The 27,994-nt window shown below is 52.0% G+C and overlaps 2 protein-coding genes across 6 annotated transcripts in view; one reads left to right on the forward strand and one right to left on the reverse strand.

The window, feature by feature from the left end:
* Positions 1–2,347: 2,347 nt before the first annotated feature.
* Positions 2,348–11,402, forward strand: ZC3H12A (zinc finger CCCH-type containing 12A). Of its 2 annotated transcripts, none has more exons than XM_086716492.1 (6): positions 2,348–2,509; positions 3,374–3,845; positions 8,254–8,393; positions 8,884–9,118; positions 9,571–9,677; positions 9,856–11,402. In XM_086716492.1, the coding sequence occupies exons 2-6, from the start codon at positions 3,454–3,456 to the stop codon at positions 10,704–10,706; spliced, it is 1,725 nt and encodes a 574-aa protein (XP_086572618.1). In that variant the 5' UTR covers positions 2,348–2,509; positions 3,374–3,453; the 3' UTR covers positions 10,707–11,402. The 2 variants fall into 2 exon arrangements, with proteins under 2 accessions (XP_086572618.1, XP_086572620.1); XM_086716494.1 differs by lacking the exon at positions 2,348–2,509 and adding an exon at positions 2,581–3,234.
* Positions 11,403–18,759: 7,357 nt separating this feature from the next.
* The window catches only part of MEAF6 (MYST/Esa1 associated factor 6), a 28,408-nt gene continuing 19,173 nt past the window's right edge, over positions 18,760–27,994 (reverse strand). The window contains exons 5-8 of one of the 4 annotated variants that reach the window (XR_015254613.1): positions 26,168–26,360; positions 21,559–21,616; positions 20,902–20,935; positions 18,760–20,316 (exon numbers count right to left, since the gene is read on the reverse strand). Coding sequence is in view for 3 of the 4 variants with exons in the window: in XM_086716495.1 (XP_086572621.1) it covers positions 20,308–20,316; positions 20,902–20,935; positions 21,722–21,751; positions 26,168–26,360 (266 nt within the window). In the remaining variant the exon portion in view is untranslated. Of the gene's footprint in view, positions 20,317–20,901; positions 20,936–21,558; positions 21,617–21,721; positions 21,752–25,467; positions 26,018–26,167; positions 26,361–27,994 lie in introns of those variants that run through there. The other 3 variants (XM_086716495.1, XM_086716496.1, XM_086716497.1) reach the window with 3 other exon arrangements.

A 27,994-nucleotide genomic window follows, 5' to 3' on the forward strand; every position in this document is an offset into this window, starting at 1 on the left:
AAACAATGCTAGGGGCGCCTGGGTGTCTCAGTTGGTTGTGTGTCCGACTCTTGATTTCAGCTCAGGTCATGATCCCAGAGTGGTGGGATGGATGGAGTCCTGCCTTGGGCTCCACACTGAGCCTGCTTGAGATTCTCTCTCTCTCCTCTCTCTCTCTCTCTCTCTCCCCTTCTGCCCCTCTCCCCCACTTGCACTCTCTCTCCAAAAAGTTAAAAAAAAATGCTATGTTGTGAGTGTCTGGCTGGTTCAGTGGGTAGAGCATGACACTCTCGATCTCAAGGGTGTGGGTTCGAGCCCCATGTTGGGTATAGAGATTACTTAAAAAATAAAATCTTACCGGGGCGCCTGGGTGGCGCAGTCGGTTGGGCGTCCGACTTCAGCCAGGTCACGATCTCGCGGTCCGTGAGTTCGAGCCCCGCGTCGGGCTCTGGGCTGATGGCTCAGAGCCTGGAGCCTGTTTCCGATTCTGTGTCTCCCTCTCTCTCTCTGCCCCTCCCCCGTTCATGCTCTGTCTCTCTCTGTCCCAAAAATAAATAAACGTTGAAAAAAAAAAAAATTTTTTTAAAAAATAAAATCTTACGTAAAAACCAACTTCAATGCTGTGTGAAAGAGGGGAATCACATAATCACAGAATGATTCCATTTGTACACAAAAAAGGAAAACTCGATATATTATTTAGGGATTTATACAAAGGTGGCAGAACTAAGAGAAAACCAAGGAAACAATTAGCACAATTAAAGCAAAATTCAGGAAGGGCGCCTGGGTGGCTCAGTCGGTTAAGCATCCGACTTCGGCTCAGGTCATAATCTCACGGTTCGTGGGTTCAAGCCCCACATCGGGCTCTGTGCTGACAGCTCAGAGCCTGGAGCCTATTTCAGATCCTGTGTCTCCCTCTCTCTCTGGCCCTCCCCCACTCACGCTCTGTCTCCCTCTGTCTCAAAAATAAATAAACATTAAAAAAAAAAATTCGGGAAAGTGGTCCTTCAGGATGGGAGGGAGGCTGCACCGGACGCATGTGGAAGGTCTCAAAGGTACTGGTGTGGGTCTAGTTTTTATTTTATTTTATTTATTTATTTTTTTGGGGGGGTCCAGTTTTTAAATTAGCTAGCGAACACATGGATGCTTGATTGTAATTATTATTAGCCGTTAAACTGCACATGGTGTCTTCAATAAAATTTTCTGTATATAACACTAATACCTACCTTCTAGGATGCAGTCCTCTCTGATAGGGCAGAGAAAATGTGAGTAAAGTATTGGCACAGTAAGCTCTCAGTTTTGAGTGCTTTGGCTCCCTAAGCCTGTTTCCCCATCTTCAAAGTAAGCTGGTGGCACTGCTGAGGCTTTGTCCTCCAGCTTGTGGGTTCTGTGTTCCCTTTGTTCACACACACACACACACACACACACACACACACACACACACACACTGGAGGGCAGGTGTCAGGCCCCATCCTCTCTCCAGTCTCCCCACTGCCCTACGTCACTGGTAATTTCGAAAGTGACAAAGATGACACCCGGGGCCCTGGAATGGGAGCTCCTAGCCCTAGTTCCAATCCTTTCCAAATGGGGCAATTAGCCCTTTTCTGAACTTCTCGAGGGTAAAATAGGCGTAGCAATCTGTTTTCCTCCTCTAAGCCCATGGGTTAATAGTGGAAAGTGCCGTGCTCCAGTAAGAGACCATGACTGGTTGACCTGGGAACCTAAAAGCGTTCTCACGGTGGGGGTGGGTGGCATCCGTGAGCCGTGAGAGACTATTCTGTGACCGCTCACACGGTGATTGGTGTAAACGTACCTCTTTGCCTGGTTTTCCGCCTCGGTCACTGTGTACTTCCTGGTTGTACTTTTCTATCCTGCTAAGTGTCCTCACCACGACCCCACCGCTGTGTACCTGCTCCAGTCACGGTGTGCCTGTTGACTGTCCCTGTCTCAGTCTGAAAGGTGCCTGTCTTTGCAATTATGGACCTACCTCCAACGCTGTGTACACCAACCTCTGTGTACCTGATTCACTCAGCGCGACCGTGACTGTCCCGCGGTCGGTCGGGGCGGACTTGTCGGGCGCTCTTAGGTCTCAACGTGCGTGGCTGTACCTGCACCGGCCCTCGCATCGCTGTGCGCACTCCGGTGAGTCCGCGCGCACATGGATCGGCCCACGCCTCCCGGACGCCGGCGGGCTGTGCGCTCCGGTCCCGCAGACGTCGGCGCCGCGGGGGCCCAGTGCCGCGTCCTGCGTGCGGCGTCCCGCGTCCCCGCCCCCCTTCGGGCCCGGCCGGCTGGCGCGCACCGGCTGCGGGGGCGGGGCCGGAGGCCGGGGCGGGGCGCCGCGGGGGCGGAGCAGGAAGGGGCGGTGGCCGCTCCGCCCCCTGCCGCCCGGGCCGGCAGCCGCCTCCCCTGCCCGGCTTCCGCGTCACGGTGCCGAACGCCACCTGCCTTCTCCGTATAAAGGCGCCACCGGCCTCGCCCCCAGGACTCGGCCCCATGGAGACGCCGCGGGCCGTGGCTGGCGCTCGGCGGGGTGAGGCGCGTGGCGGGGCGGGGGGCGCGGACCCCGGGGGCGGGTGGGCGGCGCGGGGAGGGCTCCGGCCGGTCCGGAGGGGAGGGACGTGGGGCGGGTCTCTCCGATTTCGCCTGTCCCCGGGAACCCCTCTAACTTAGCCCAAGTTGGGGGGAGCCTCGGGGAGGGGAGCTGAGGTCCGGAGTGGGGCCGAGGGGCCGCGGAGCTCGGGGCCGCGACAGCCTCCGCGTCACCCGCGCCCGGCGGCCAACCAGAGTTTCCCAGCAACTTTTCTCGCCAGTGGGTCGCCTCGGAAACTTCCCCCCCCTCCCCCCCCGCCCCCCCCCCCCCCCCCCGGCCGGGGAGTCCGGCCGCGGGCCCTGCGCCTCCTCGGCCTGGGCTCCGAGCGCGGGGCGGGCGGAGGCGCTGACCTCAGCGGGGAAGCCCCCGGTACCCCCTCCCCCCCCGCCAGCGCCCGGCCAACCCCGGGTTTCCATCAGAGAGCCCCGCCCCGCAGCTGTGGGGGCGCGGCGACGTCCTCCGAGGCCTCCCAGGACTTCTGGCTCCCCTGGGTTGCCACGGGACTAGGGGCGGGGTAGGAAGTGGAGTCAGACAGCGTAAGTTCAAGTCCTTGCGCCACCAGCTAACAGCTGGATGACCTTAAGCAAGTTCTTGAAGTCTGTGGCTCAGCTTCATCCTGTATATACTGGGAATGATGACTCCTAGCTGGGACAGCTTTCCAGAGGGTAGGAGAGGTGACACGTGCGGCCGGCTTTGCCCGTTGCCACCAGTCAGTGTGGTCTCAACCTGTTGGGTGGGGTAGGGGCTGGAGAGGGGTAGGAGAGAGAGCCACTCCCATCTTTAATTCTTGTGGTTGTCCTACAGGAGCTGTGACAGGTGCTTTCCATCGGTGTGAGCTGTGAGTGGCAGGTGGAGAGAGATCCACTCAGGAAGCCAGCCCCACCATGAGTCTGTGGGAACTTGACAGTCGTAGCTGCCAAGGTACTCCCAGGCCGGATCAGGAGCCCAGCACTGAGGAGGCATCGGCTGTGGAGCTACAGATGAAGGTTGATTTCTTTCGGAAGCTAGGCTACTCATCTGCTGAGATCCACAGTGTCCTGCAGAAACTGGGGGTGCAGGCCGACACCAACACGGTGCTGGGCGAGCTGGTCAAACATGGGTCAGCAGCCGAGCGGGAGCGCCAGGCTTCCCCGGACCCCTCTGCTCAGCTCCCCCTGGTCCCCCGGGGTGGGGGCACCCCCAAGGCTCCCACCCTGGAGCCCTCGCCCCCAGAGGAGAACAAGGAGGGCAGCGACCTGAGGCCTGTGGTCATTGATGGGAGCAATGTGGCCATGAGGTACGTGTCATTTCTGGGGCTAAGACCAGGGCCTGTGGCTGGGAATGGTGGCCATGTGTCTCTACACCTGTGGTAAAGAGGCCTTCAGGAAGGAGTGTGACCTGTTTTCACAGACCCGTGTAGAGGAAGGGAAGGCCTTTTATTGAGGCTCTACGATGTGCCAAGAGACTCCCTTAATCCTTATGGCGTCTTGGAAGTGGGTCTGTTGGGAATGTTTTAGGGATGAGAACAGAGGCTCAAAGACGTGCTCATGGGCTCAGTATTGGTAAGTGGTAGAGCAAGGATTCGAACTTAAGCCCTTCTGTCTCTGGAGTTCACCTTAGGCACTACGTCTCTCCCTGAAGGCCAGCACTCAATCTCAGTTCCTCTCCTGTGACATCAGGCAGCTTGGTGTAAGGGGAGTAGACTGTGGGGCCAGCTCCTCCGTGTAGGAGCCAGTCACTTGATCTCCGTGAGCTTTCTCTGCTCATCAGTAAGACCCAGCCAACCCCTGCTCAGGTGACATTTGTGAGGAGGGGCCGCACAGAGCCTGGAGAGAGACGGAAGCTCAGTAAGCTGTAGTTGTTCTTACTGCTGTTACTTAGGGTCTGGGGCCTCTGAGACCTTGTTGTCCCAGACCTGGACCCCCAAGGAAGCAGGCCCAGGTACTGAGGCCTTTGTCGCTGTGACCAAGAGTGACCTCAAGGATCTGGCTTACATGGGGGGTGTGGGCAGGTCAGCTGTGACTTGGGTTGCCTCTGCTACAAATGAGGCACCTGGGCCCCAGGGCCAAAGCCAGGATTCCATCCCAGTAACAGTCCCCTCTCCACAAAGACTGTCACAGGGAATGGGGGCAGGTGAAGCCAGGGGCCACAGCTGTCACTGACCCCACGGAGCACAAGCCTGCTTTCAATCCAGGCTGCTCCCTCTGGCCCTGCTTTCTCCCGGTCCTTCCAAAGTGGTTGCTGAGTCAGGGCTGGGTGGATCGTTCACCAGGAAAAGTTCCAATGGGCGTGGAGAGGGAGACCCCAGACTCAGGGTGGGGCCTGGAGAGGGTTCTTTGGTGTCAGAGGGGTCTCCCAGGTGGGCTGCCTAAGGCTTCAGTACCCAGAGCCCCTCCCACTCCCAGCCCAGCTGGGCCAAGTCAGCTGTAGGGCTGGACCTGGCCCAGCTCAGTAAGGATGCAGGTGGCCTGTTCTAGCCACCTTTGGATCGGTCTTCCCGTCTCGGAAATGGGCTGAGCCTAGGTGGGAGGTTGGGTAGAGCTGGCTGCCACACGGCTAGCGGCAGCTGGTTACAGTCTGTGCTTTGAGCATTAGGGGGTCCCTTCTCAGGCTCCAGCAGCCTGTGGCTGGGCGAGGAGCTGCATAGGTCTGTGACTTCTTCTCCTGGAGGCTTGGGTGGGCTGCACCAAGCTAAGGCTGCCTGCCCAGGACTGTCTTCCCACCCCCTCCCTCCCCAGGGGCAGCCAAGTGCTCTGTGTGTTTGTATCCAGGCAGGAGGAGGAGGGGCCTGGGCGGGAGGAGGGGGTGGCCCCCGAGAGGAGCTGGGCCGGAGAGGCACCGCCTTGGGGGTTTCTGAGCTGGGGCTGTAGCAGGAGGGGAATTCCTGCCTCAAACTTCCTGTCTCAGCTGCTGCTGGGTTCTTGCCCTGCCGCCCCCTCCCCCCCAAAGGCAGACAGACCAGCCCCCACCGTATGCAAATCGTGGGGAAATTCACCTCTGTTTCCTTCTAAGGGAATTTTTCTCTTGTAGCTGGGCCCAGCCCAGGCAGATCTCTTTACCTGGGTAGCCTGGCCTAGCCCTGCCCTCTATCCTAGGGTGGGAGCAGCTGAGCCGAGTCCCTACATCCTCACACATCTTAGCCAGTCCCCTCACCTTCTGGGCGAACGGGACTGCGGTGGGGGAGGGAGGATGTCTGGTTTTCCTGTGCCAGCACAGCTTCCTCCATTGCAACAAGAGGGACTAAAGTTAGCTCTAGGGAGGCACTCCTGGCCTGGCTTGACTTGACGGACTACATCATGGGCTCTACTCCTGCCAAGAGCAAGGCTCTCCCTACCTGCCTCAGGAGTGCTTTTGGGGCTAGGACAGCTGCGGGCAGACTTGTCCCCAGCTCAGGCTTTTGATGCCCAGAGGCAGTACTCTGTCCTTGAAAGCTGTGGCATCCCATGAAGTCCTAGGGCTGGCAGATGCTGGCCTCGGATGGGCCATGTGCACGTACGTACGTGTGTACAGAAGCAGGTCAGTGGGTGCATGTGCTGACTGCTTACCTGAGCCAGGGAGCCGAGCCAGGGGATGATCACGTTCCCAATGCGGAGACAGCAGAAGGCCCAGGGAGGGGCATCATGAAGACAAACCAGGGACCTAAGCCATACTGGAAGGTCAGGGAGGCTTCTCCGAGGCAGTGCCATTTCACACGGGTCCCAAAGAGCAGGAGTTTGCCCGCTGCACTCTTGTCTCTTGTTCCCAGCCTGCCCCTACCTCTTAGCGCCTTGTTCAGACTTAAATTTGAGGGCTTTTCCTTCTGCTAGATAAGCTTCAGGTCTTGCTGTTAAGGGACTAGAACAGCAAGCCAGTAGCCCCAGATGTGGGTTCAAGTTCTGTCTCCGACCACCAGCTAGGGAACCTTGGGTGAGTCGCAGAGCCTGGGTTTCCTTCATTGTGGCTTTGTTAAGGATGAAGACAGAAGGTGCGGGCCTCATCTGGCCCCCAGTAGGAGCTTGGTGCCCGCTGACCGCCATCTGCCCCAAGGCCAGGGCTGGTACTTTGTACCTGTCTGAGCATCAGCATCCATGGTGGTTATGAGCACAAGCCTGGGGCTCGCGTCTGTGTTTCACCATTGCCACAACTTCTGTGCTCTGTAGACCAGTTTTCTCATCTGAATGAAGGGGAAAGGGGCCTTTGATGATAGCACCCTCCTCAGAGGCTTGCTGACAATTCAGTGTTAAGCACTTGGTTAGAGCCTGGCTCACAGCCCTCAGTAAATGTGAACTTTTTATTATAAAGGAGCCTGGTGGACAGTGGGGAGGCCCCGCCACCTGGCAGGGATGAGCGCTGCCTTCAGCTGGACTTTGCCCCCCTACGATTTATGGAGACCTTCAGACCCGGGAGCCCCAGCCTATCCCCCAGACAGCCTCCGTGCCCTGCAGCTGCCCCACCTGCCTCTCTATCTTCTCGTGGGGCTATCACCCACCCCAAAGCTACCCACAGGATGTGGTTGGCTGTGGCCTTGCCTCCTTTGTGTAACGTTTATTCTGTTTAATTTCACCAAGCGTAAGAGACTGAGAGCTGTTCGCGGAGGGGTGAATGAGGGGTAGGGGCTGTTGAGGAGGGAGCTGCAGCTGGTCCGTCCAGCGCCCCCAGCCCGGGCCTAGAGCCCTTCCACAACACCCAGGGTTCCCTGGGGGTCCCCTGGCCTCCTCTTACCCTCCCAGGAAGCCTCCACTTTGCTGGACTGTCTCTGGCCTCAAGCAAACAGGAAAGTTATGCTGCTGACATGGGCCCTTCTTTCAGAGGCTGCAGGCTACCAGGCCCATTTTACAGATACGGAAACTGAGCCAGAGCAAGCTAGCAGCCCCTCAGGGCTGGCTTCTGGATCCAGCCACATTTGGACGGGGTGAAATCCAGTCATCAGACCACAGCAGGGAGTGTCCCATCTCCAGCTCCCCTGCTAACAGAGAGAGTCCCCTGGTGTCTTCCTGACTGTCTTTCTGCCTCAGGTCGTGCCCTCCCCAGAAGGGTGAGGAAAGGACAGGGCGGTCCGGGTCTGGGCGTTTGGGGGAATTGGTAGTCTTGGGAGGAAAAGCAGTGCCCTTTCACTTTCAGACTGAAAGGCTCCTCAGTGGCCTCTCCCACTCTGTCACTGCTGGCCTGTGTTGGACAATGGATCCTGGCTCCTTCCCCTTCGCCCTCCTGAGTCCCAGCCCCTGGGGCTTGTGTAGGACTGAACTTTAATCCATGTTTAATCCAGAACAATCTGGTTTCTCCTCAGTTAGCTGGGGCTCGTCCCTTCCCACCCCCACCCGCAGCACCGCCCAGCGGCCGAGGGAGGGGTGGTGACTCAGTGTGCCTGTGTGCCTCTACGTCCCGTGGTCCCAGCACCCCCGGGTGGGGCGGGAACCAGAAGGCTGCCAGAGCCTTTCCCCCACCCCCAGGTGTGTTGCAAGCGGCCTGACCCTCCCCCACATGGGAAGCGGGTGCCGCCAGATTCCTGGGCGTCTCCTCACTGTCGGGAGATGGAACTTCAGGGAAAGTCCCCGGTCTGGCCATCCCGGACGCTGTGGGAACCAGCAGGGAATGCAGGCCTTGGGCCAGAGGGCAGTGAGCTGAGCCCAGGGCAGGGGCCGCAGAGCCACGCCCTCCTGCCTGCGGCTCGGGATGGCAGGCCAGCCACCCTCCAGGGCTGACCCTGTGCCCCTTCTTCTTCCCAGCCACGGGAATAAGGAGGTGTTCTCCTGCCGGGGCATCCTCCTGGCGGTGAACTGGTTTCTGGAGCGGGGCCACACAGACATTACGGTATTTGTACCATCCTGGAGGAAGGAGCAACCTCGACCTGACGTGCCCATCACAGGTGAGTGGCACCTCTGGGTGGGGGGGGGGGGGCGCACTGCCCCAGCCGGGCTTTTTCCCCAGGGAGACGGTTTGGGTGTGACTGACCGCTTCTGGGCCTCAAGCAGGGACCAGCTTGGTTTGTTTTTGTTTTTGCTTTTTACTGTTTGTTTATTTTTGAGAGAGGAAGCGAGCATGAGCGAGGGGGGCGGGGAGGGGCACTGAGATCGGGGACAGAGGATCCCAAGCGGGTTCTGGGCTCTGCACTGACAGCAGAGAGCCCAACGCAGGGCTCGAACTCACCAACTGTGAGATCGTGACGGAACCAAAGTCGGATGCTTAACCGACTGAGCCACCCAGACGCCCCAGGGACCAGCATCTGTTTTCCTGGCTTCTGCTGTCCTCTGCCCCTGCCTGCCTTGGTGTACCTGGAGTTCGGAGCTCCTGTGCCTGGTCACCCAGAGGCTCTGGGTCCAGATGGGGCTCTGACCTGTGCTGCCACTGCCTCCCAGACCAGCACATCCTGCGGGAACTGGAGAAGAAGAAGATCCTGGTGTTCACCCCATCGCGCCGGGTGGGCGGCAAGCGCGTGGTGTGCTATGACGATCGCTTCATCGTGAAGCTGGCTTTTGAGTCCGACGGCGTCGTGGTCTCCAATGACACGTACCGGGACCTCCAGGGCGAGCGGCAGGAGTGGAAGCGCTTCATCGAGGAGCGGTTGCTCATGTACTCCTTCGTCAACGACAAGTACGTTCCTGGCTCCCGGGCCCCGGGGTCCCGGGGGAGAAGCCGGACGTGTCCTCTGGCACGGGGCTTTGTTGCGGGGAGCTCTGCTGGGGCCGCAGCCTTGTATCCAGGCAGCTTTGGGAGTGAGTGCAGGGGACTCACCACCAGGTAAAAGGGGCCAGGCTAGGCCAGGGGATCTGAATGTGGAGTTGCCGAAGCTTCTGTGATAGGTAGGATCTGGTCAGTGGTTCCCAGCACTCGGTCTCTGGCCAGAGGCCGGCGGATGGATGCAGCCTTAGTTGCAGATTTTCAGGTTGCTGGCCTCCCCACGTCCTCACGGAGTGCCCAGCAAGAGAACGGCCCTGGCGGGGTCCTCCTCCCTCCCCTCCCTTGGGGCATTCCCGCCCTGGGCCCAGAGGTGTCCTGCAGGACGAACAGCAGTTTCCGGAGCTGCTCTCCCACCTACCCTGCAGGTTCATGCCCCCCGATGACCCCTTGGGCCGTCACGGGCCAAGCCTGGACAACTTCCTGCGGAAGAAGCCACTCACAGCCGAGCACCGGAAGCAGCCGTGTCCCTATGGTAAGAGACCCAGCTGCCCCCTCACTCCTTCCCCTTCCTCTCTCATCCAAGGCAGCCTGGGCCCCCGAGTGCTTCCTCTCCGAGACCACCCAGCCCCACGTTTCCTGTGCCCCACCTTTCCCCCTCCCAGCCCTGGTTCTGGAACCCCTTGCTTAGAGACCCCCTTATTCTCTTCCAGGGAGGAAATGCACCTATGGGATCAAATGCCGGTTCTTCCACCCAGAGCGGCCCAGCCGCCCCCAGCGCTCTGTGGCTGATGAGCTCCGTGCCAGTGCCCTCCTCTCACTCCCTAGGGCCCCGAGCAAGGAGAAGAGTGGCCGGCGGCCTTCACCTTCATCCCAGCCTGGCTCTCTGCCGGCAGAGCATGAGCAGGGCAGCCTAGATGGGAAGAAGCTGGGAGCCCAGGCATCGCCAGGGCCGCACCGAGAGGGTCTGACACAGACCTTCGCCCCAGCGGGCAGGAGCCTCCCACCTAGCGGGCGCAGCGGCAGCAACTTTGGGCCCACAGACTGGTTCCCACAGACGCTGGATTCTCTCCCGTACAACTCCCAAGAGTGCCTGGACTCGGGCATCGGCTCCCTGGAGAGCCAGATGTCAGAACTGTGGGGGGTCCGAGGAGGAGGCCCTGGAGAACCCGGCCCGCCTCGGGGCCCTTATGCTGGCTACGGCCCCTACGGGGCCGAGCTCCCGGCCGCTCCAGCCTTCCCTACTTTTGGACGGGCCGTGGGTGCCGGCCACTTCAGTGTCCCTGCTGACTATGCCCCGCCGCCAGCTGCCTTTCCACCCCGAGAGTATTGGTCTGAGCCGTACCAGCTGCCCCCACCCACCCGGGTCCTGCCGGAGCGGCAGGTGCCAGGCCCCGGGGCCGGGAGCCTAGCCAAGGAGCGAGCCAGTGTGTACATCAAGCTGTGCGGGGTGTTTCCCCCGCACCTGGTGGAGGCCGTGATGGGGCGCTTCCCTCAGCTCCTGGACCCCCAGCGGCTGGCTGCCGAGATCCTTTCTTACCAGCCCGGGCACCCCAGCGAGTGACCCAGCCGTGCGGCTGCCGGCCCTAAGGCTGGACAGAGGGAGGAGTAAAGTAGGGAAGGGAACCCACAAACCAAAGATACTGTAGGATTGGTCCTGGCCCACCCGGCACCTGGAGCCGGCTGCCGAGTGGGGCAGGAACGATCACCCTGTTGATGCACATTGTATCTGTAGTTTAAGGAGACGCCGCCGTAAAGGCGTCAGTCCATGGCTGAAGCCCAAACCCTCCTTTCTCTCAGAGGGCGGGGAGGGAGGTGGTGGGGAGCAGAGGCCTGGGCTGGGGGCCCTGCGCACGACCCCCCACCTCCGCCCCACCCCTGGGATGCCGGCCTCCGCTGGCTAGTTAGGCACTGTGTGCCTGCCCTCCAAGGGCCCCTCCTGTACGCCAATGAGGCCTCATCAGTGCTCTCGCAGGGCACCGGGCCTCATGTTAGTAAGCAAGATGCTTCTTAATAACCCACCTTCTGATCCACTCTGTTTGCAGCGTCCTTGCCCCCGCGGGGGGGTGGGGTGGGGGGAGCGGGCCAAGGGCCCTCTGTCCCCACCCCCTCTTCCCTTCCTTCTATACTGAGTCCTCTCACCCTTCCCCGAGGGTGGGGACACGTATTTGTGTGTGTACAGGTGTCATGTTAACTACTTTAAGTGGAAGTCCTCGCGCTCCCTTAACACGTCAATAAAGTACAATGTGAGCCCCTTTAAGAGATGCTGGTCTTTGTTGTACCCCGGGGGTTGAGCCGGCCTTTGGGCAACAGAGGTCGGCAGGTGGGCACCAAAGTGCTCAGCCCCCCGGGGGCGGAGGCTTCCTTTACTGAGAGAAGGCGGTGGGGGGGACACAGGATTGGGCTGTTCCCCTTTTCTGTGCTGGGACCGGAGCTCGGCAGAAAACTATCCGGCTGAGAATAGGGCTTCCAGGAGAGTTTGGGAGAGAAGGGGGTGGGGAAGCCCTTGGGTGCTCGGCTCAGGCACCATCCTCCCAGACACTGCGGTGTTCTAGAGGCCGAGCTGCACAGCAGAGCAGGGGGCGCCTGGGGGGCAGCCTGGAGAGGCGGTGCCAGGCTAACCTCCAAGCGGGAGGTTAGGGGTCCTGGTCCTAAACTCAAGAACTAGCTTTGCCACCCCAATTATGTCACCTGGGGCAGTGACCACCCCACTCTGGGTCTCCCATTTCCTCATCTGTGAAGTGGCGATAACGTACCTACCTGACAGGATTGTAGGGGGTACACAAGAGCATGCTTGTTGAGTGCGTGACCCAACGCCTGGCACATAGTAGTAAGTGCTCATTAAAGAGCCTCTGGTGGCGTTCTCTGTGGGCTGTGTTCACCTCACCATCTCAACCTTCTTATCTGCCCCGAGAAGGACGTCAGCCAGGAATATATGAATTTTTTCTTTTTTTTTCTCCCCCAGATGGATAAATGAGATATAAATGTTAAATATTTTATGTTTTTAAAAAATTTTTAAAGTTTATTTTTGAGAGAGTGAGAGCGCCAGTGGAGGAGGGGCAGAGAAAGAGACACAGAATCTGAAACAGGCTCTGGGCTCTGAGCTGTCAGCAGAGAGCCCCGATGCGGGGCTTGAACCCACGTGCCGTGACATCATGACCTGAGCTGAAGTCGGACGCTTAACCGACTGAGCCACCCAGGCACCCGGAATGTTAAATATTCAAGTGAAAAGTGGGGCTGTCAAATCATCCCCAAACACCACCAACGGGGCAAAATGGAAAAATACAGTTTTAATAATTCTATATTTGAACATCTCACCTAATTTGTACTTATTGTTTATGAAGCTTTTATAGTATCTGTATTTTTTTTAGAAACTGTTCTAGCACAGAACAGCTGTGCAGCAAGTGGAGAAAAATGCCACACTGGCGATCTCCCTGCGCATTAGGCCCCCGCTTCGTTCTTCACCCTGAACATTCTTTAGAAGCCTGCACTGGGCAGGAACCCAGGCGCAAGGTGGGAAGGATCTCAGCAAACATTATCTCGAAGCCTCCACACCTGCTCTTCAAGGCGCCCCGTGCCCATTGCTTCCAGCCTCCTTCGAAGGTTTTATCTGCACAAAGAACTGTCATTGCCTTATTTATAAAATACTTTCTTCCCATCAAGTACTGTATTCCAGATAAAAGGCTTTTTTATGGGCCTCTGTTGCTTTGTATGGAACAGGAAGCTGCTGCTTGTGTTTTGAGGGATGGGGGAAGGTTCCTACAGGCCGGTGGCAGCAGGCAACGGGGCTAGACCGGGGGTGGCTAATGTCTAGAGGCTGTGCCTGGCCCTGCTGGCTCGTTGACCGGCACCAAGGACAGCAGAGCCCATGAGGCAGGTGCCAGCCGAGTCTGGGCTCCGGCGAGGGTTGAGTGAGTCCAGGGCCCTGACGGCCTGCACTTGCACCCAGCTTGGCTGTGCCAGCCATCCGGGGCTTGGAGCTGCCCTGTCCAGGGCCTCTTTCTCAATCTGGCAGCCAGGCCCGATGCCCAGGATGTTTCTTTCCCATGACTTGGGCTGTCACTGCAAAGCTCCACGCCACCTCCTGCCCTGCCCGCTGAGGCACCTTTCCTCACAAGGCCTCAGTGTTCCCACCTGTAAAAGGGACACAAGGATCCCTGCATCTCTCCAGACTGACAAGAGGATACCTCAGTTGGTGTGGTGCCAGCCTGAGAGGGAAAAGTCCTGGCCGTGTGGCCCTGCGTCGCCCTCACTTCCCTCAGCTCCCTGGCTTGCCTCACAAAAGAGTTGTAAGGTTCCCACAGGCTCGTGGGAAGGAGAGGGTGCCAGGGCAGGAACTGATCCTGAGACAGAAGTTCAAGCCACCGAGGCGTGGAGAGGATCAGACTCAGGTGGCTGCCCCGCGTGCCCTTTCCTCCTCTGCCTTCCTGGTTCTAGAAGCTGAGAAGCTGGTGGGGAAACCAGTGAGTATGCAAATCCTTGCCCTGTTGGGAAATGATCCTGGGGAGCTCCCGGTGCATGGCCTCCGGCCAGCCCTTCCCGAACCCCCTCCCACACATCCCCCACCTCACCCTGGGGCTCTTTCCAGCAGGGGCCAGGCCCTGAGTCTCCTTGCCAGCTGTCTCAATGCGGGTTAACCCTGCTGGGGGCACAGGGTGACTCCAGAAACCTCGGCCTCCCTGGCAGAGAATGACCTGGCCCCCAACGGATGAGAGTCCCTGCCCACTCTGCCCCCATCCCACTTTGTTAGCCTGAGGCACACCCAGTGGTCCCCGAAGAGCTGGGGAACTTCAACCAGGAGCAGGAGAGCTCTGAGGCTCCAGGGGAATAGCTGGTTCTCCCAGGCCGCCCACCCCCGAGACTGCTAGCACCTGGAACATTGTTGGTCTCCCTCAGGGTGGCGTGGGGCAGTGGCTGAGAAGAGGCCACCGCTGACCATGCAGTTGCCACTTCCTTCCCTCATGTCCCCTCCCCTACAGAGAAGGGCAGGGCCCCCAGCCCAGAAGGAGGGGGTGGGCAGGCCTCCATCAGAGAAACTGGGACCCAGTGAAACACAAATCTAGGAGGTGGGTGTGCCCCAGGCCCGGCTGGTCCCTTGGGGGCTCCTGGTCCCCTGGGGGCTCCTGCCCACAAACAAGGCGGTCTCAGGATCCTAGCACTCTTTCTCTGGGGCTTCTCAAATTTCTGGCTCATTTTCTTCCCCCTAGACCAGAGCAGAGTGGGTGGAGTTAAGAGCAGTGAGTAAGTGCCTGTTCAGGGGACCTCCTTGTTCAAGGGAAGGGTGTGGGAGATTTGGCTGAAAAAGACAGGAAGGAAAGCCCTGCAATTAAGGAAACTCAAGCCATCCCAGGCCAGGATATGTAAATCCTTCCAGCTAGTTCCTGGATGGGGAGGAGGCCTCAGGCTGTCCTCCTAGGATGTGGCTTCCTGGAGCCCATCTCAAGGCAGCTGCTGGCCATCTCAAGTTGTCTGCCCATGTAAGAAATGGCTGCAAAGGTGGAAGAAAAGGATCAGGCAACCCATAGCAACCCACACTGACTCCGGCATGTTGCTGGGTCTGGGAAGGGTCCAGCGGCTCAGATTCTGGCTGCTGTCCAGAAAAGAGCCCCACTGAAGGCCAGGGGTGCTTATGGTGCTCTGCCTGCCACCTGCTGGCACCTCCTGGTATGACCGTCTGTGCAGCAGGGGGCGGCTCAGCCCTCCCAGCCACCAGCACTGGCCTGAACGAAATGCCAAGAGACAAGCATCTCCAGTAGGATCTGAAAACAAGAATTTAAAGAGAATAATATGGAGAGTGCTAAGGCAAAAATGGGAATTCTTTTTTTTTTTTTAATACTTTTTTTTTTTTTTTGGTAACACTTATTTTTGGGAGAACGCAAGTAGGGGAGGGGCAGAGAGAGGGGGACAGAGGATCCTAAGCGGGCTCTGCGCTGACAGACAGCAGTGAGCCAGATGTGAGGCTCGAACTCACGAACCGTGAGATCATGACCTGAAGTTAGACGCTCAACTGACTGAGCCACCCAGGTGCCCCTCTTTTTTTTTTTTTAATGTAAGCTCTACGCCCAATGCGGGGCTTGAACTCATGACCCTGAGATCGAAAGTCAGTTCTACCAACTAAGCCAGCCAAGTGCCCCCAAAATGGGAATTCTTAATGGCGTCTGCAGCTCCACCTGGCAAAGCGGCACCAGACGTCACGGTCACGCCTTCTACAAAACGGGAAGCTCCAGAAAATTCCAACTGCTATGGGTAACAAATAACCCAAGAAAAATCCTCAGGAACTGGAGGAATAAGGAAAGGGAGAAAAACAAAGCATTCACATTTCAAAAGTGATTGGGGCGATAAAAATCACAGTGAGATCCGTGTTTTAACCCATCGGTACATTCTCTACAGCTCAGCAATCCCACTGCTAAGAATCCTATTTGCAAAGCCGAAGGCGCCATGATACTGCCCGAAATGGCAAAAGAGGGAAAAGAGCATTCATGCCATCAGAAGATCCGTTACATAAATTTTGGTGTAAGCATATAAAGGAATGTGAAGTAGCCGACAGAAGTGAGGCGGCTGCATTTACAGAACACTTTCCAAGCTGGGTTACTAGATCAAAAACGTACGCCACCATTTTTGTAAAAGCCACATGCGTGTGTGCGTGTGTCCTTTGGGAGGACACGCAATGAACTGCCTCTGGGAAGGACAACTAGTCGCTGAGGGACAGGTGGACTGACTTTTTTCCTTGACCCTACTCCAGCCCTATTTGAATGTATGTCGTTTGCATGTGTTACTTATTCAAATGAAATATTTTAAAGCCTGAGGAAGGTACAGAAGTAAGTTATGGGGGTGGGGGTGGGGATCTGAAGAGGGTTATTTTGGCCGGGGCGGGGCGGGGGGGGGTTCCTCTAAAGTTTATTCTAGTACACGAACAGTCAACACTTAGAGCACAACGTGTGCGTGTTGTTAAAACATGACAACTGCCCATTCTGAAGATCAAAACGGTTGAATGCCAGCGACTGCTTGCGGTTCAACTGAACATTTGTGAATTATCTACATGTACTAATGAGTATTTACAGAGACTGTATCACAACACATTCAGAGAACCAAAACAGGCTGAGCCAGAAAATGGATACAAATCGAAGGCCCGATATGTTCTTCCCACCTGCCATGAGCCATCCTCCGTACCCTCCTTCCTGGGGACCACCACCCTGAGCTGAAGTGGGGATCAGAATCCATACCACCGGCTGTCTTAGCAGTGAGAACCTTCACTCTGCAGAAGCAATTTCTTTTTTCTTAACTTGTTTCAACGTTTTATTTATTTTTGAGAGACGGAGAAAGAGTGCAAGTGGGGGAGTGGGGAGAGAGAGGGAGACACAGGATCCGAAGCAGGCTCCCCGCTCCCAGCTGTCAGCACAGAGCCCGATGTGCGGCTCGAACTAACGAACCCCGAGATCACGACCTGAGCTGAAGTCAGCCGCTCAACCGACAGAGCCGACCCAGGCGCCCCTGCAGAAGCAGTTTTTGAAGCAAAGTGAAAGCGGTTTCAAATCATGAAGCTTCCCATTTAGAAAATTCAGACACGAGAACATTTACATTAACACAGGAATGAGACTCCCAATTCCTTCCGACTCTCTCCGCGTCTTCCATGCACACCACCTTCCCCGGGCACTGAGGAGGACACCAATCTGGGAGAAGTCACTGTGTACAAAGAAGCACAAGGCCGCTCTCTCTCTCTCTCCACACTGCGCCAGGGCAGTGGCCCTGGAGTCGGGCTTCAGAGGTGAACTTCTACATGTAGTAATTAATGCCTCAGTCATTTGGAGTGAGGCTGAGACGCAGAGCAGTCAGGAATAAAAGCAGAACAACTAGGTCACAGCGTGTTTCAAAACAGCGTATTTACTCCTTTCAAAGTTTGGCCATTTTAATATTTATTTCAATGCCCTTATTCACCGCACGGGTCGAGATATCGACAATACTTTCTATAGACTACTTAACAGAGTATTCTAGAGCACCCCAAGGCTCAATTTGTGCAAGCACTGGAAAGGCACCCAAGACACATACAGCAGCTCTGAAAAACCTACGCTCAGCTTGTATGGGCCGGATCCGAACTTACGGCGTTTCCCTCGGCCCCTCCCCCAGAAGAGCTTCCGATCTTTCACTTGGTGGGTTGTCCCTGCTCTCCATCTTCAACTTGTAGGGTCAGATGCTTTTGAGAACATTTTGAGTTTCTTTTTTTTTTTTTTTTAAATTTTTTTTAATGTTTGTTTTTGAGAGAGAAAGAGACAGAATGCGAGTGGGATGGGGCAGAGAGAGAGGGAGGCACAGAATCTGAAGCAGGATCCAAGCTCCAAGCTGTCAGCACGGAGCCCGACGTGGGGCTCGAACTCACGAACTGTGAGATCATGACCTGAGCTGAAGTCTGACGCTCAACCGACTGAGCCACCCAGGCGCCCCGAGAACATTTTGAGTTTCGACAAACTATTTCCTCAGCCCCTGGAAGAGCATACTTGAGACTCCCTAGGGAGCTCTGTACAGACACCTCCCTTCCAGGAGAAGACACAAAATACAACTACCAAGTGCCTGGGTGTTTTAAAATGTCTCATAACTACCACAAGGAGCGAAGGACAATCTCTTCCCGATGTGGACATGAGAAGGCTAAAGGCCTAAAGCAAAATACCATTCCAAACCCAAGTAACCTGGTGAAGACCTGTCCGGAAGGAAGCCCCTCTCAGGGCTCCTGGCAGCTGTTCCGGTTCCGATGGCAGCTGTTCCGGTTCCGAGGTCATCGGCCCAGTGGATGTTTGTGGACAAACTTAGTTAATAAGCAAAGTTACAAACATCACAAGCACGGTAAGCGGGATCTCTTGGGTTTCTTTCCTAACCCTCCCCAATCTAAAGACACAAGCAGTCTCTCGGGACGTAAATATCTTCGGTCTGTGGCCAGCTTTCAGGACAACTGGCAGGTCCCCTAATCAATGATTAAAACTTTATAGAGAAAAGAAGTATAAAGCAAGCAGCCTACTTCTAACCATGATTATACACACACATGTGTATTCACATACAGGGGTATGCTTTTATTTACTTTTTTTTTTTTTAATTTTAACTGTTGATTTATTTTTCAGAGAAAGAGAGAGAGGGCGAGTGGAGGGGAAGAGAGAGAGAGGGAGGCACAGAATCCGAAGCAGGCTCCAGGCTCCGAGCTGTCAGCACAGAGCCTGATGCGGGGCTCGAACCCACAAACTGAGATCATGACCTGAGCCGAAGCCGGAAGCCTAACCGACTGGGCCACCCAGGCGCCCCAAGTATGCTTTTAAATAATACATCTTTTTAAGTGCAATCCGACTAGATCTCCAGCAAATGTCAGAGAGTCAGAAATATTTTCAGGTTTGCTGTGTGCTTTTCCTTGGGATCATGGAAACTGTAGGAACCCCCACTCCTCTCTTCCGGGAAAGGGAGAAACTGACAAAGAAGGACAGAGAAAGCTTCTGGTTCCCATCGTTTTCAGCTTTACAGTTGTTTCTTTCTTTTTTTAAGGAACAATCTAAATATAAGAAACTATTTTCTTAAAAATGCAGACACCGGAGTCCTCTTACCAAAGACATAGCCAAAGACATCTAATTAGCCACAGAGTCAAAAAAAAAAAAAAAGTTTATTTGAGAACAAGACTGAAAGCGTTTGCACATCCGACAAGGTAGACTCATTCTGATAACAGATGCCATCCGTATTCAGCTCTACCAATATTATCACAATGGAACATATTTTTTCTAACAAAGATATGGGCATAAATCAAGGACTATGACTAAACAGCATCAAAGGAAAGGTGGGGCCCCAAATCTTATCCCACAGACTGATTCGCAACATAGGATTTCAATCAAACACTCCTAATGCAGTGGTTCGCAACCTGGCTTCTTATCAGAATCCCAGGAACTCTTTGGAAGGAAAGCCCCAAAACTAGACTGCACCCCAGTCAGAGTCTCTGGTGGGGGGAGGGCCCAGGCATCGGTAGGTCTTTAAGCTCTCCAGGTGATTCCAGTGAGCAGCCGAGGTAGAGCACCACTCAAGAGGCAGGTGACAGTTCAACAAATCGGCAAGATCCTCAGCCCGGCCGGCCCGGTGAAGAAGGGGGTCTGCCGGGCATCGCTGGCTCTCGCGGATCCTATCTTTCACTCTGCTCAAGAACTCCATACGTTACTGGCTTTGGGTGCAACTGAGAGCCTTTCCATATGCCTTAATGATCTTTAGAGCAACGTTTAATCAGGCAGATACCAGCAAAGAGAGAAAAATGGAGAATGAAAGAAATTTCCATCAGGCATGATATGAATAAATAAAATAAGTGAAAAAACAATCTCAGGTTTAAAAGTAAAGCATGAGAAGTCAACACCTGTGAAATTTTATTTATATAAAAGAATAAAAATATTTTAAAAGGATTGATTTAAACTTAGGTCTTTCAGCTTTTCCTGTTCCTTGAACATGAAACTGCTTCCAACGCAGAAAGATTTAAGATAGGTAATTATTAAATAAACACTCTTTACCTTTCCCCTGCAAAAAAAAACACAGAGCCGCGTTTCCCATCTTATTTATGGTAAACCAGATCATTCTCTGTTAAAAGTAGTGGCAACTGTGCGAAGCGGACGATCAGATATGCCAGCAGGAAGGTATGAGCTGTACAATGGCATTACAAAAAGTCCCAAAAGAAAAGAAGATGGTAAAAACAATAGAAAAATAATAAAACACAAACCAAATAGGAAAATGCCAGATATTTACAGCCTCCCTCTGAAATGTGACCTATGTTCTACTTTCGGCATAAAACAAAACCGGAGAACATGTCTCAATGGGTATCACAGACGAAGAAGCTGGTGCCAGCCAGTTTGGGGGGGGGGGGGAGACACTCATTCCAAGAAGGGAAAAACGCACAGTTAGCAACTTGCTGGAATTGTAACCACGTCTTGGTCTTCTTGCTGTTCTGTTACCAAAAATGACACAAAGTAAATGATCCAATGTGGTCTTACAGAAATGACTTGTCACCACGGTTCAGAACAAACTATTCAGAGTCACAGGCACTGGGTCTGGGAAAGCAGAGGTGGGTGGCCGCACGCTCAGGTGAGGGATATTTATCTTTGTGAGGTCGGAGGAGGGAAGCAGGGCTCTATAGCCTGGAAGCTTCTGCACTAATGAGTCTTCTAATAGTCCTAAAGAGAGAAAAACAAAGTCCCAACTTACACTCAGTAGAACATCAGTTTGAACCTAGGGGGGAAAAAAAAAAAAAAACCTCACCCATAAAGAACCCTGCTAGGGGGTTGCTCTGTAGCCAAATATTCTACTTCAAATGTAACAGACAACACTTCACATCTGAAAATGGCCTGTCTTCCAAGTCCAGAGAGGGACCGAAACATCAATGCTGCCCTTATCAGGCCCCCCGAGCTCACCAATCAGAGAAAGAAAGAAAGAAAAAAAAATCCTAGTAGTAATTCATTCTTTAATCAAAGGGACTTTTTCTTCAGGAAAAATGTGTGACCCCTTTCTCTACCCAAAATACAAAAGAAAGTAACATCTACAAATTGAAGTGTACCCAAATGGACACCCCGGCCTTCAAAATGAGAGCTGCAACCCGAGAGAGACAAGAGAGACGAGAGAGAGAGAGAGAGAGAGAGAGAGAGAGAGAGAGAGCGCGCGCGCACGCTCATGCAGGAGCACTCGGGCTCTGAGGACAAACACATGGTTCTAATCATCTACAAAATCACCAGTCTCTATGAAATGGTCTGGCTGATACTTACAGCTCGTGGTTTTTTGTTTAACTTCAGATCAATCCTGTGATAGAAAAGATAAAAGATATTTGCATTTTAATTTACAGAAAAAGGGGCCAGGAATCAGCTACTGCATAGGGCACAAGCTATAACAAAGACTATTTGGTTAAGTAAAATCCACATTCTTCATTAGACTATGTCACATTTAGTTGTTTACCCAGATATTATTGAGCAAGTATTTAAAAACATAAGCAGATACTCTTGCCGCAAGGCAGACTTAGATGACAAAAAGAAATATACAGCAGTTATGAAAGCCGTATCATTTTAAAACTATTCAAAACTAGGCGTTAAAGAGATTGGATTAAGAGGGCATGCTCTACGTTAATGTGTTAGCTCTGTAACTCTATCACTGATAATCACTGAGACACATAATGATTAAGAACAGGAAAGAGACTAGGAGTTTGTATTTCTGGACAGGAAACACAAAAGAAATTAAACAAATTTCAATTTTTAAGTCTTTCCAAAGCAAAATATCAAGATCTTAAACTATTAATCTCCTTACGAAGCAAAGCCAGAAAATCAATTTAAATGTGAATTAAAAGTAAAGGTTATCTACTTTTAAAGAAATTAAAATGCATAAGAGTGAAGTTTACTTAATTTTGCTTAAGTTATTAAATAAAATGTTACCTCCATCACGTTTTTCTGTTTTTAAAAAAAACTTCCCAGCCTAACCTAATATACATACCTACAATTGAACAGATAAACTATGGGTTAGAAAGGTCTCAAAAAGGCATATCGGTCTCTACACACTAAACAACACAGCACAAATACTAATTCAAATCAAACTTACTCAAAGTCATAATCAAACATGCCAGACGGGCTGAGGGGCAGCATTTGAAAGGAAGAAAGCAATAGAAATTAATATACTAATTGAATAAATTAGTCGATTAGCCACCCTAGCAAGATTTGTAGAAACAAAATCAGCTTTCAGAATCTTAAGCGATAAAGTTTCAAACATCAAAGCACCCAAGATTTTGTGGTTGGGAGAGTCCCTTCCCTCCTGGATTTTGTATCAGAGCAGACTATGAAAGGAAAAGTTATTTCATTACTGCAGGCCCTCTATTAGCTGCCAGACTCAGAGTTAGAACTTGTAAAATATTTAATTGTCATGAAGAATATAAATAGGGCATTAGAAGAAATAGAGAAAGAAGGGTTTAGTCATACAATGAAAGGTGCTTCGAAGACAGTACTAACAATTCAGCACAATATACTTTGACCAACATAAGAGATAAAAACATCATACATTTTTAAAAAGAAAGCATTTTGCAACTTTGAACTCAAGTTCTATGTTGGAGGCATGTCTGGGGAACACAGTCCTCTTTCTACAGCATTCATCCTAGAGGCCCAGGGTCAAACGAATCACCTCAGTGCTAGGCCTGCTTTGCCCCTGAACTGGCGATGACAGCTAACTGTCCCTGTCAGGGCCAGGACTTCGAACACCCAAACCGACGGCCCCCCCTACTAAAACAAAGGAGAGCCGATCTCCCCAAGCCCCCAAGCCCCCAAGCCTCGGGGATCTGCAAGGGAACGGTGAAGGGGAGGAGGCTGTGTAGGCCATCGCTGCTAACAGACCACGGTCCGGGCAGACCTCCAAGGCAAACATGAACCCTGAGCATGACACCGGCTCCTTGGCTGCTGTAACACCTTTTACACCGTAGGTGGGTGCTGGAACAATATGCAAAATGCTGTATTTTCCTCCTAGCCCATGTTTGCAAGAGTGAAGCTGGAAGAAAGCATAACTTCGGTATCCCTTATGCAACCGTGTCACTTACGGCATCTGGGAAAGGGTACACGGTGTACCAACCAGGAACTATCAACAACCTAACTCTCGGCCTAATTTAATTTTGTTCGCAAATTAAAGTAGACTGTACCCACCTAATGAAAACTTCGCAAGCTACCTGGAAGAATTCTAGGGTTTTGTATATTAGTAAAGACCTGTAAGAACAGCTATAAGTTATTATTGCAACTTTCTTCCTTACAGCTGCTGGGACTTATTGTTCAGATACCCTGTAAAATATAAGAATTCAGAACAGGGTGATCATCTGTGAATGCTAAACATTATTTGATAAATGTTCATATTCCTAAGGAGGACAAATCCAAAAGTTATTCCTTTTTGCTCAAGTTCCATATTTATTTCCACTTTGCTTTACTAAATAGGGCCTGGCACACAGTGGGTACTCAGGCATTTGCTGAAATAATTTACAACTGACTTCATCTAAATAGGTGGGGGGGTGGGTGGCACATTGCGGGGGAGATACAAGTACCGTTCGGGGTGCAAACGTTCAAATGTGTACAAACAAAAAGCACTCCAGCCCCAGCCCCGTGCCCACTAGGAGAGACATCAGTCAGGGGGCAAGGGGTCTGGACACTTCCTGACCAAAGATGGCAGAAATCTGAGAACTTTAACTGGCCACTGAGATGCCACTGCAGTGCACTGAACCTGTTTACACAGAAAGAAGGCAAATCAGCTCCACTCTGCTCCCTTGGGGCAGGTAAGCGCCTACAGCCAAAGGGAGGAGGCCCGCCAGATACCACATCAGGCGGGTGACAAAAGGCTCCAGCTTTCCAGACAGAAAATGTCATTTGTGAAAGCAATAACTAACATCGAAGATCTTTATAAATCCTAGTATTTATAAAAATGGCAGGAAGAAATGCTGTTTCTATGGAAATCTACTAGTACCAGAAGCCTGCAGGAGGAAAGTTAAGTTCATGCTTAATTCCCTTTTATCGGTCAGCTGATCATGGCATTAAAAAAAGGGAAGGATTGGGGCACCAGTCGGTTAAGCATCCGACTTCGGCTCAGGTCATGATCTCACGGTTCGTGAGTTCAAGCCCCGCGTTAGGCTCTGGGCTGTTGGCTCGGAGCCTGGAGCCTGCTTCGGATTCTGTGTCTCCCTCTCTCTCTGCCCCTCCCCTGCTCATGCTCTGTCTCTCTCTGTCTCAAAAATAAATAAAACATTAAAAAAAAATTTTTTTTCAAAGGGAAGGATTACCTATAATAAACAGTAGCTATCTACTGTACCACAAATGGAAGAAACATCCAGAAACTTTCAAGGAATGTTCCCCCTACTCAGGACACTGTGAAATAGGAAAAGAGTAATTACTTTAAAATGACACTGGAGTAAATTTAATAAAAGCAACACAGAGCATGACAATTATCTTGACAATTTAAAAAAATATTTTGAGCATGGTTCGGGGGGGTGGGGGGCGGCCCGGGTGGCTCAGTCGGTTGAGCGCCTGACTCTTGATTTCTGCTCAGGTCATGATCCCAGGGACATGGGATCACACCCCGCATCAGGCTCTGCACTGAGCGTGGAGCCTGCTTAAGATTCTCACTCTCTCTCCCCCTGCCCCTTGTTCCACCCCTCCCCCACTCACGTGCTCTCTTAAACAAAAGAAAAAAAAGATTATGGTTCCCTGCTACTGTTTGTGATCAGTTTGCATTAGTCCTACCACAGTGATTATATAGCCTATAACCTACACACAAAAAAAGATAAGCAATTTTTGCTATTTGTTACTGCAGTTACGAGATTGGCATAGTGATTTTTGGTTTGCAGGAAAGTGCTGAGCAGCAGTCTTGAGTCACCATTTGGAGGAAATACTATTTCTGCAGTCTAAAAACCACCACCACCATTGACAAGAAAAATTTTTAAAAGAATTAAAGAATCTATTGATGCCTAGGAGGCTTAAACCAGTTTAAGTTCATTCTACATTATCCCCATGTGCCATAACCACGAAGCTAACAACGTGAATGCCTTGGGTGCATGTGAAGGAACATCCTACACGTCTGTGGAACAAGCCAGCCCAGAAGCACACTGGAGCACAGGGAGCTCCGCCCTCCTTGCCCTTCCCCTTTCCTCTCAATGTGCAGCCTCCTGGGGCGCCTGGGTGGTTCAGCCAGTTAAGCGGTCCACTTCCCTTCAGGTCATGATCCCATGAGTTCCAGCCCTGAGTCGGGCTCTGTGCTGACAGCTCAGAGCCTGGAGCTGCTTCAGATTCTGTGTCTTCCTCTCTCTCTGCTCTTCCCCTACTCGTACTCTGTCTCTGTCTCTCAAAAATAAATAAAAACATTAAATATATATACACACATACACACACATATATATGTATGTGTGTGTATATATATATACATATATACATACATATATACATACATATATGTATATACATACATAAATACATACATATGTATATATACATACATATATATGTGTATATATATGTGTATATATATATATATACACACACACACACACACACACACACATCTATCTATCTATCTACCTATCTATCTATGTATACATCCACACACACACATATATGCAGGCTCCCAAGAGGAGCAGGACAAAAGCCAGCCTGTGGATACCTGGTTTTCATGCCTCCCAGAAGAAGGTTTGAGGTCAGGGCAAGATTCTTCTAGAAACTATGCCATTACCCTCTCTGAGTACAGCTGTTTAATTTCCAATTATCTGAGTTAATAGTCCCAGGCAGAGTGAATGCTAAAATCTTCTCTGGATGACACCTGACCTCTCTGTCCACTGATGTCATACCTATCTCATTACACACTGTAAAAACAAAAGAAACCAAAAGACAACCCCCACCCCACATACACGGTGGACACACATTATCTAGAAAGGCACTCTCATATCTTACAGACTTTATACTACTCCTCTCTGATATCTGAAATCAGCATATTAGAGAGATACATAACAAATCACAAGGAATCAAAAAACTTGTATTTAAAGAGAAAAAAGGCATGTCAGATCAGCTCTCTCCATCCACAAGCGAATAGCTGTAGGCAGGGACCAGGATTAAGAGCAGAAGACTTTCTCCACTTTTCCAGCTTCCCAACATGTACTCGTGGCATTTTCCAAAGACTATTACACACATTCCATTTCTACTTCCCCTTTTGCCCTTCTAAAAGGATGCCAAATTCACCGCATTAAACAAAGTTTCCATAGAATGCCATTCTTCTACACTAGAACAGTGGGAAGGATGTCTTCCTTCATGGTTACTCTAAATGCCCACCAATTCCTCCACTGGAGAAAACTTCTATTTCATTTGGATCAAAGCAATCTCTCCCCATCTGCAACACAAAGAGGGCACGAATCCCAAAGAATTCTCACTCTGGTACAGACCCTTAACAGCAATGGTCACGGAGGCTGGAGGGGCTGGGGGGGTGGGCGGGGGGCAGGGGGGCAGGGGCGGGCGGGGAGGGGAGGCCCCTGCCACTGACCTGTGCCGGTTTTTATTCTTTCGTTTTTTATGGCTGCTGTGATGACTCCCTGAGGAAGTAGAAGAAGCAGCCTTCTGAGGCTTCACTCCCTGCACAGATCCATCCAGATCCTCAGGGTCCTCCTGGCTGGGCTCATTTTCCTGATTGTGGAAGTCTGGAGAAGTATCACTTTCCGTCCCGCTTCCCGGCTCCCCTGGAGGGAATAAACACAGGTCCCAGAAGCAAGGTCAGCATTCCTCAGGCAGTCTGTCCGGCAGCCAGGAGAGATGTCTCGGAGCACTAATACACAGAAAAAGAGACTATTTCCTATCCTCAAGGACCAGGCAATTTACCTGACAGGAAAATACTTGCAGACAGAGAAGGTATGTACCCTCAAGGCATCAGAGTTACCAGTGTTCCTGAACTAGAAGTCCTCTGAGACACCGTAACCAAAAGCAGCCTTTCTAAGCACTGCTGGGAGATGGGACCATACAACCAGGAGTTATTTAAACACAGAATCCACGAATGGGATTAATAATTATACAAGAAGCCTGGGTTCCTTCCCCAAACTGTACAGAAATCCTGTCTATCAAGAAAGGGGGCTTGGGATGCCTGGGCGGCTCAGCCGGTTAGGCCTCTGACTCTTGGTTTCAGCTCAGGTCATGATCTCATCAGGTTCTGGTATCAGGCTCCGCGCTGACAGTGCAGAGCCTGCTGAGGATTCTTTCTCCCTCCCTCCCTCTCCCTCCCCAGCTACGTCTCTCTCTCAAAATAAATAACTTAATAAATAAATAAATAAAGTGGTAATATTCTTCAGCTGACACATATTCCCAATTTTAAAACATCCTTTATATATTAAATAAAAAATTAAAAAACATTCTGCATAAACAAATGCTCTTTAAAACATTTATTTATTTATTTATTTATTTATTTATTTATTTATTTATTTAGAGAGACCGCGCGCACACACACATGCAACAGAGAGAGAGGGAGTGAGAAATCCCAAGCAGGCTCCATGCTGTCAGCACAGAGCCCAATATAGGGCTCGAACTGACAAACTGTGAGATCAAGATCTGAGTCAAAATCAAGAGTCGGACATCTACCCAACTGAGCCACCCGGGTGCCCCATAAATAAATACTTTTAAGAATAACTGTATATACTCTGGCAAATGTATACCTAGGTTTTTCCTGAAAGGAATTTCTTGAGACCTTAATAGATGAGGATGGAAGAATACTTTCACTTTACTCAACTATTGAAGGACCCTAAGTATGTACACGTTTTCTTGTTTTAAATTTTTTTATTTTTTTTAATGTTTATTTATTTTTGAGAGAGAGAGAGAGAGAGACACAGACAGAGCGCAAGTGGGAAGGGGCATAGAGAGGGGGAGACACAGAATCCAAAGCAGACTCCAGGCTCTGAGCTGTCAGCACAGAGCCCGATGTGGAGCTTGAACCCACAAACCGTGAGATCATGACCTGAGCTGAAGTCAGACGCTCAACCAACTGAGCCACTCAGGCGCCCCTAAATTTTTAAAAATTTTTTGTACACTATCCGTTTGTAAAAACTGTCAAGAGGGGTCTTGTGGACACCAGAGCCAGACCCCAATTTTTTTCTTTTTATACCTTTGTATTATAAACTGTTGGGAACGATTTCAAATTGAGTAGGCCATGGGTATAAGAAGAAAAGAAAGGGATGGTCCCAAAAGAGTGGAAGGGAGAAATGGAACCAGATCTCAGAAATCATGAAACCCTACTTTTGAACACTTCATGAGAGCAACAGAAGAGGGAGCCCTACAACCAGGAAGCCAGAGAAAGCGTGCTGGTGAACTGTGCTTCTAAGGTTCAGGG

This window comes from Puma concolor, chromosome C1, assembly GCF_028749965.1.
Source record: "Puma concolor isolate L17-30 chromosome C1, mPumCon1.1.hap2, whole genome shotgun sequence".
Classification (NCBI taxonomy): Eukaryota; Metazoa; Chordata; class Mammalia; order Carnivora; family Felidae; genus Puma; species Puma concolor.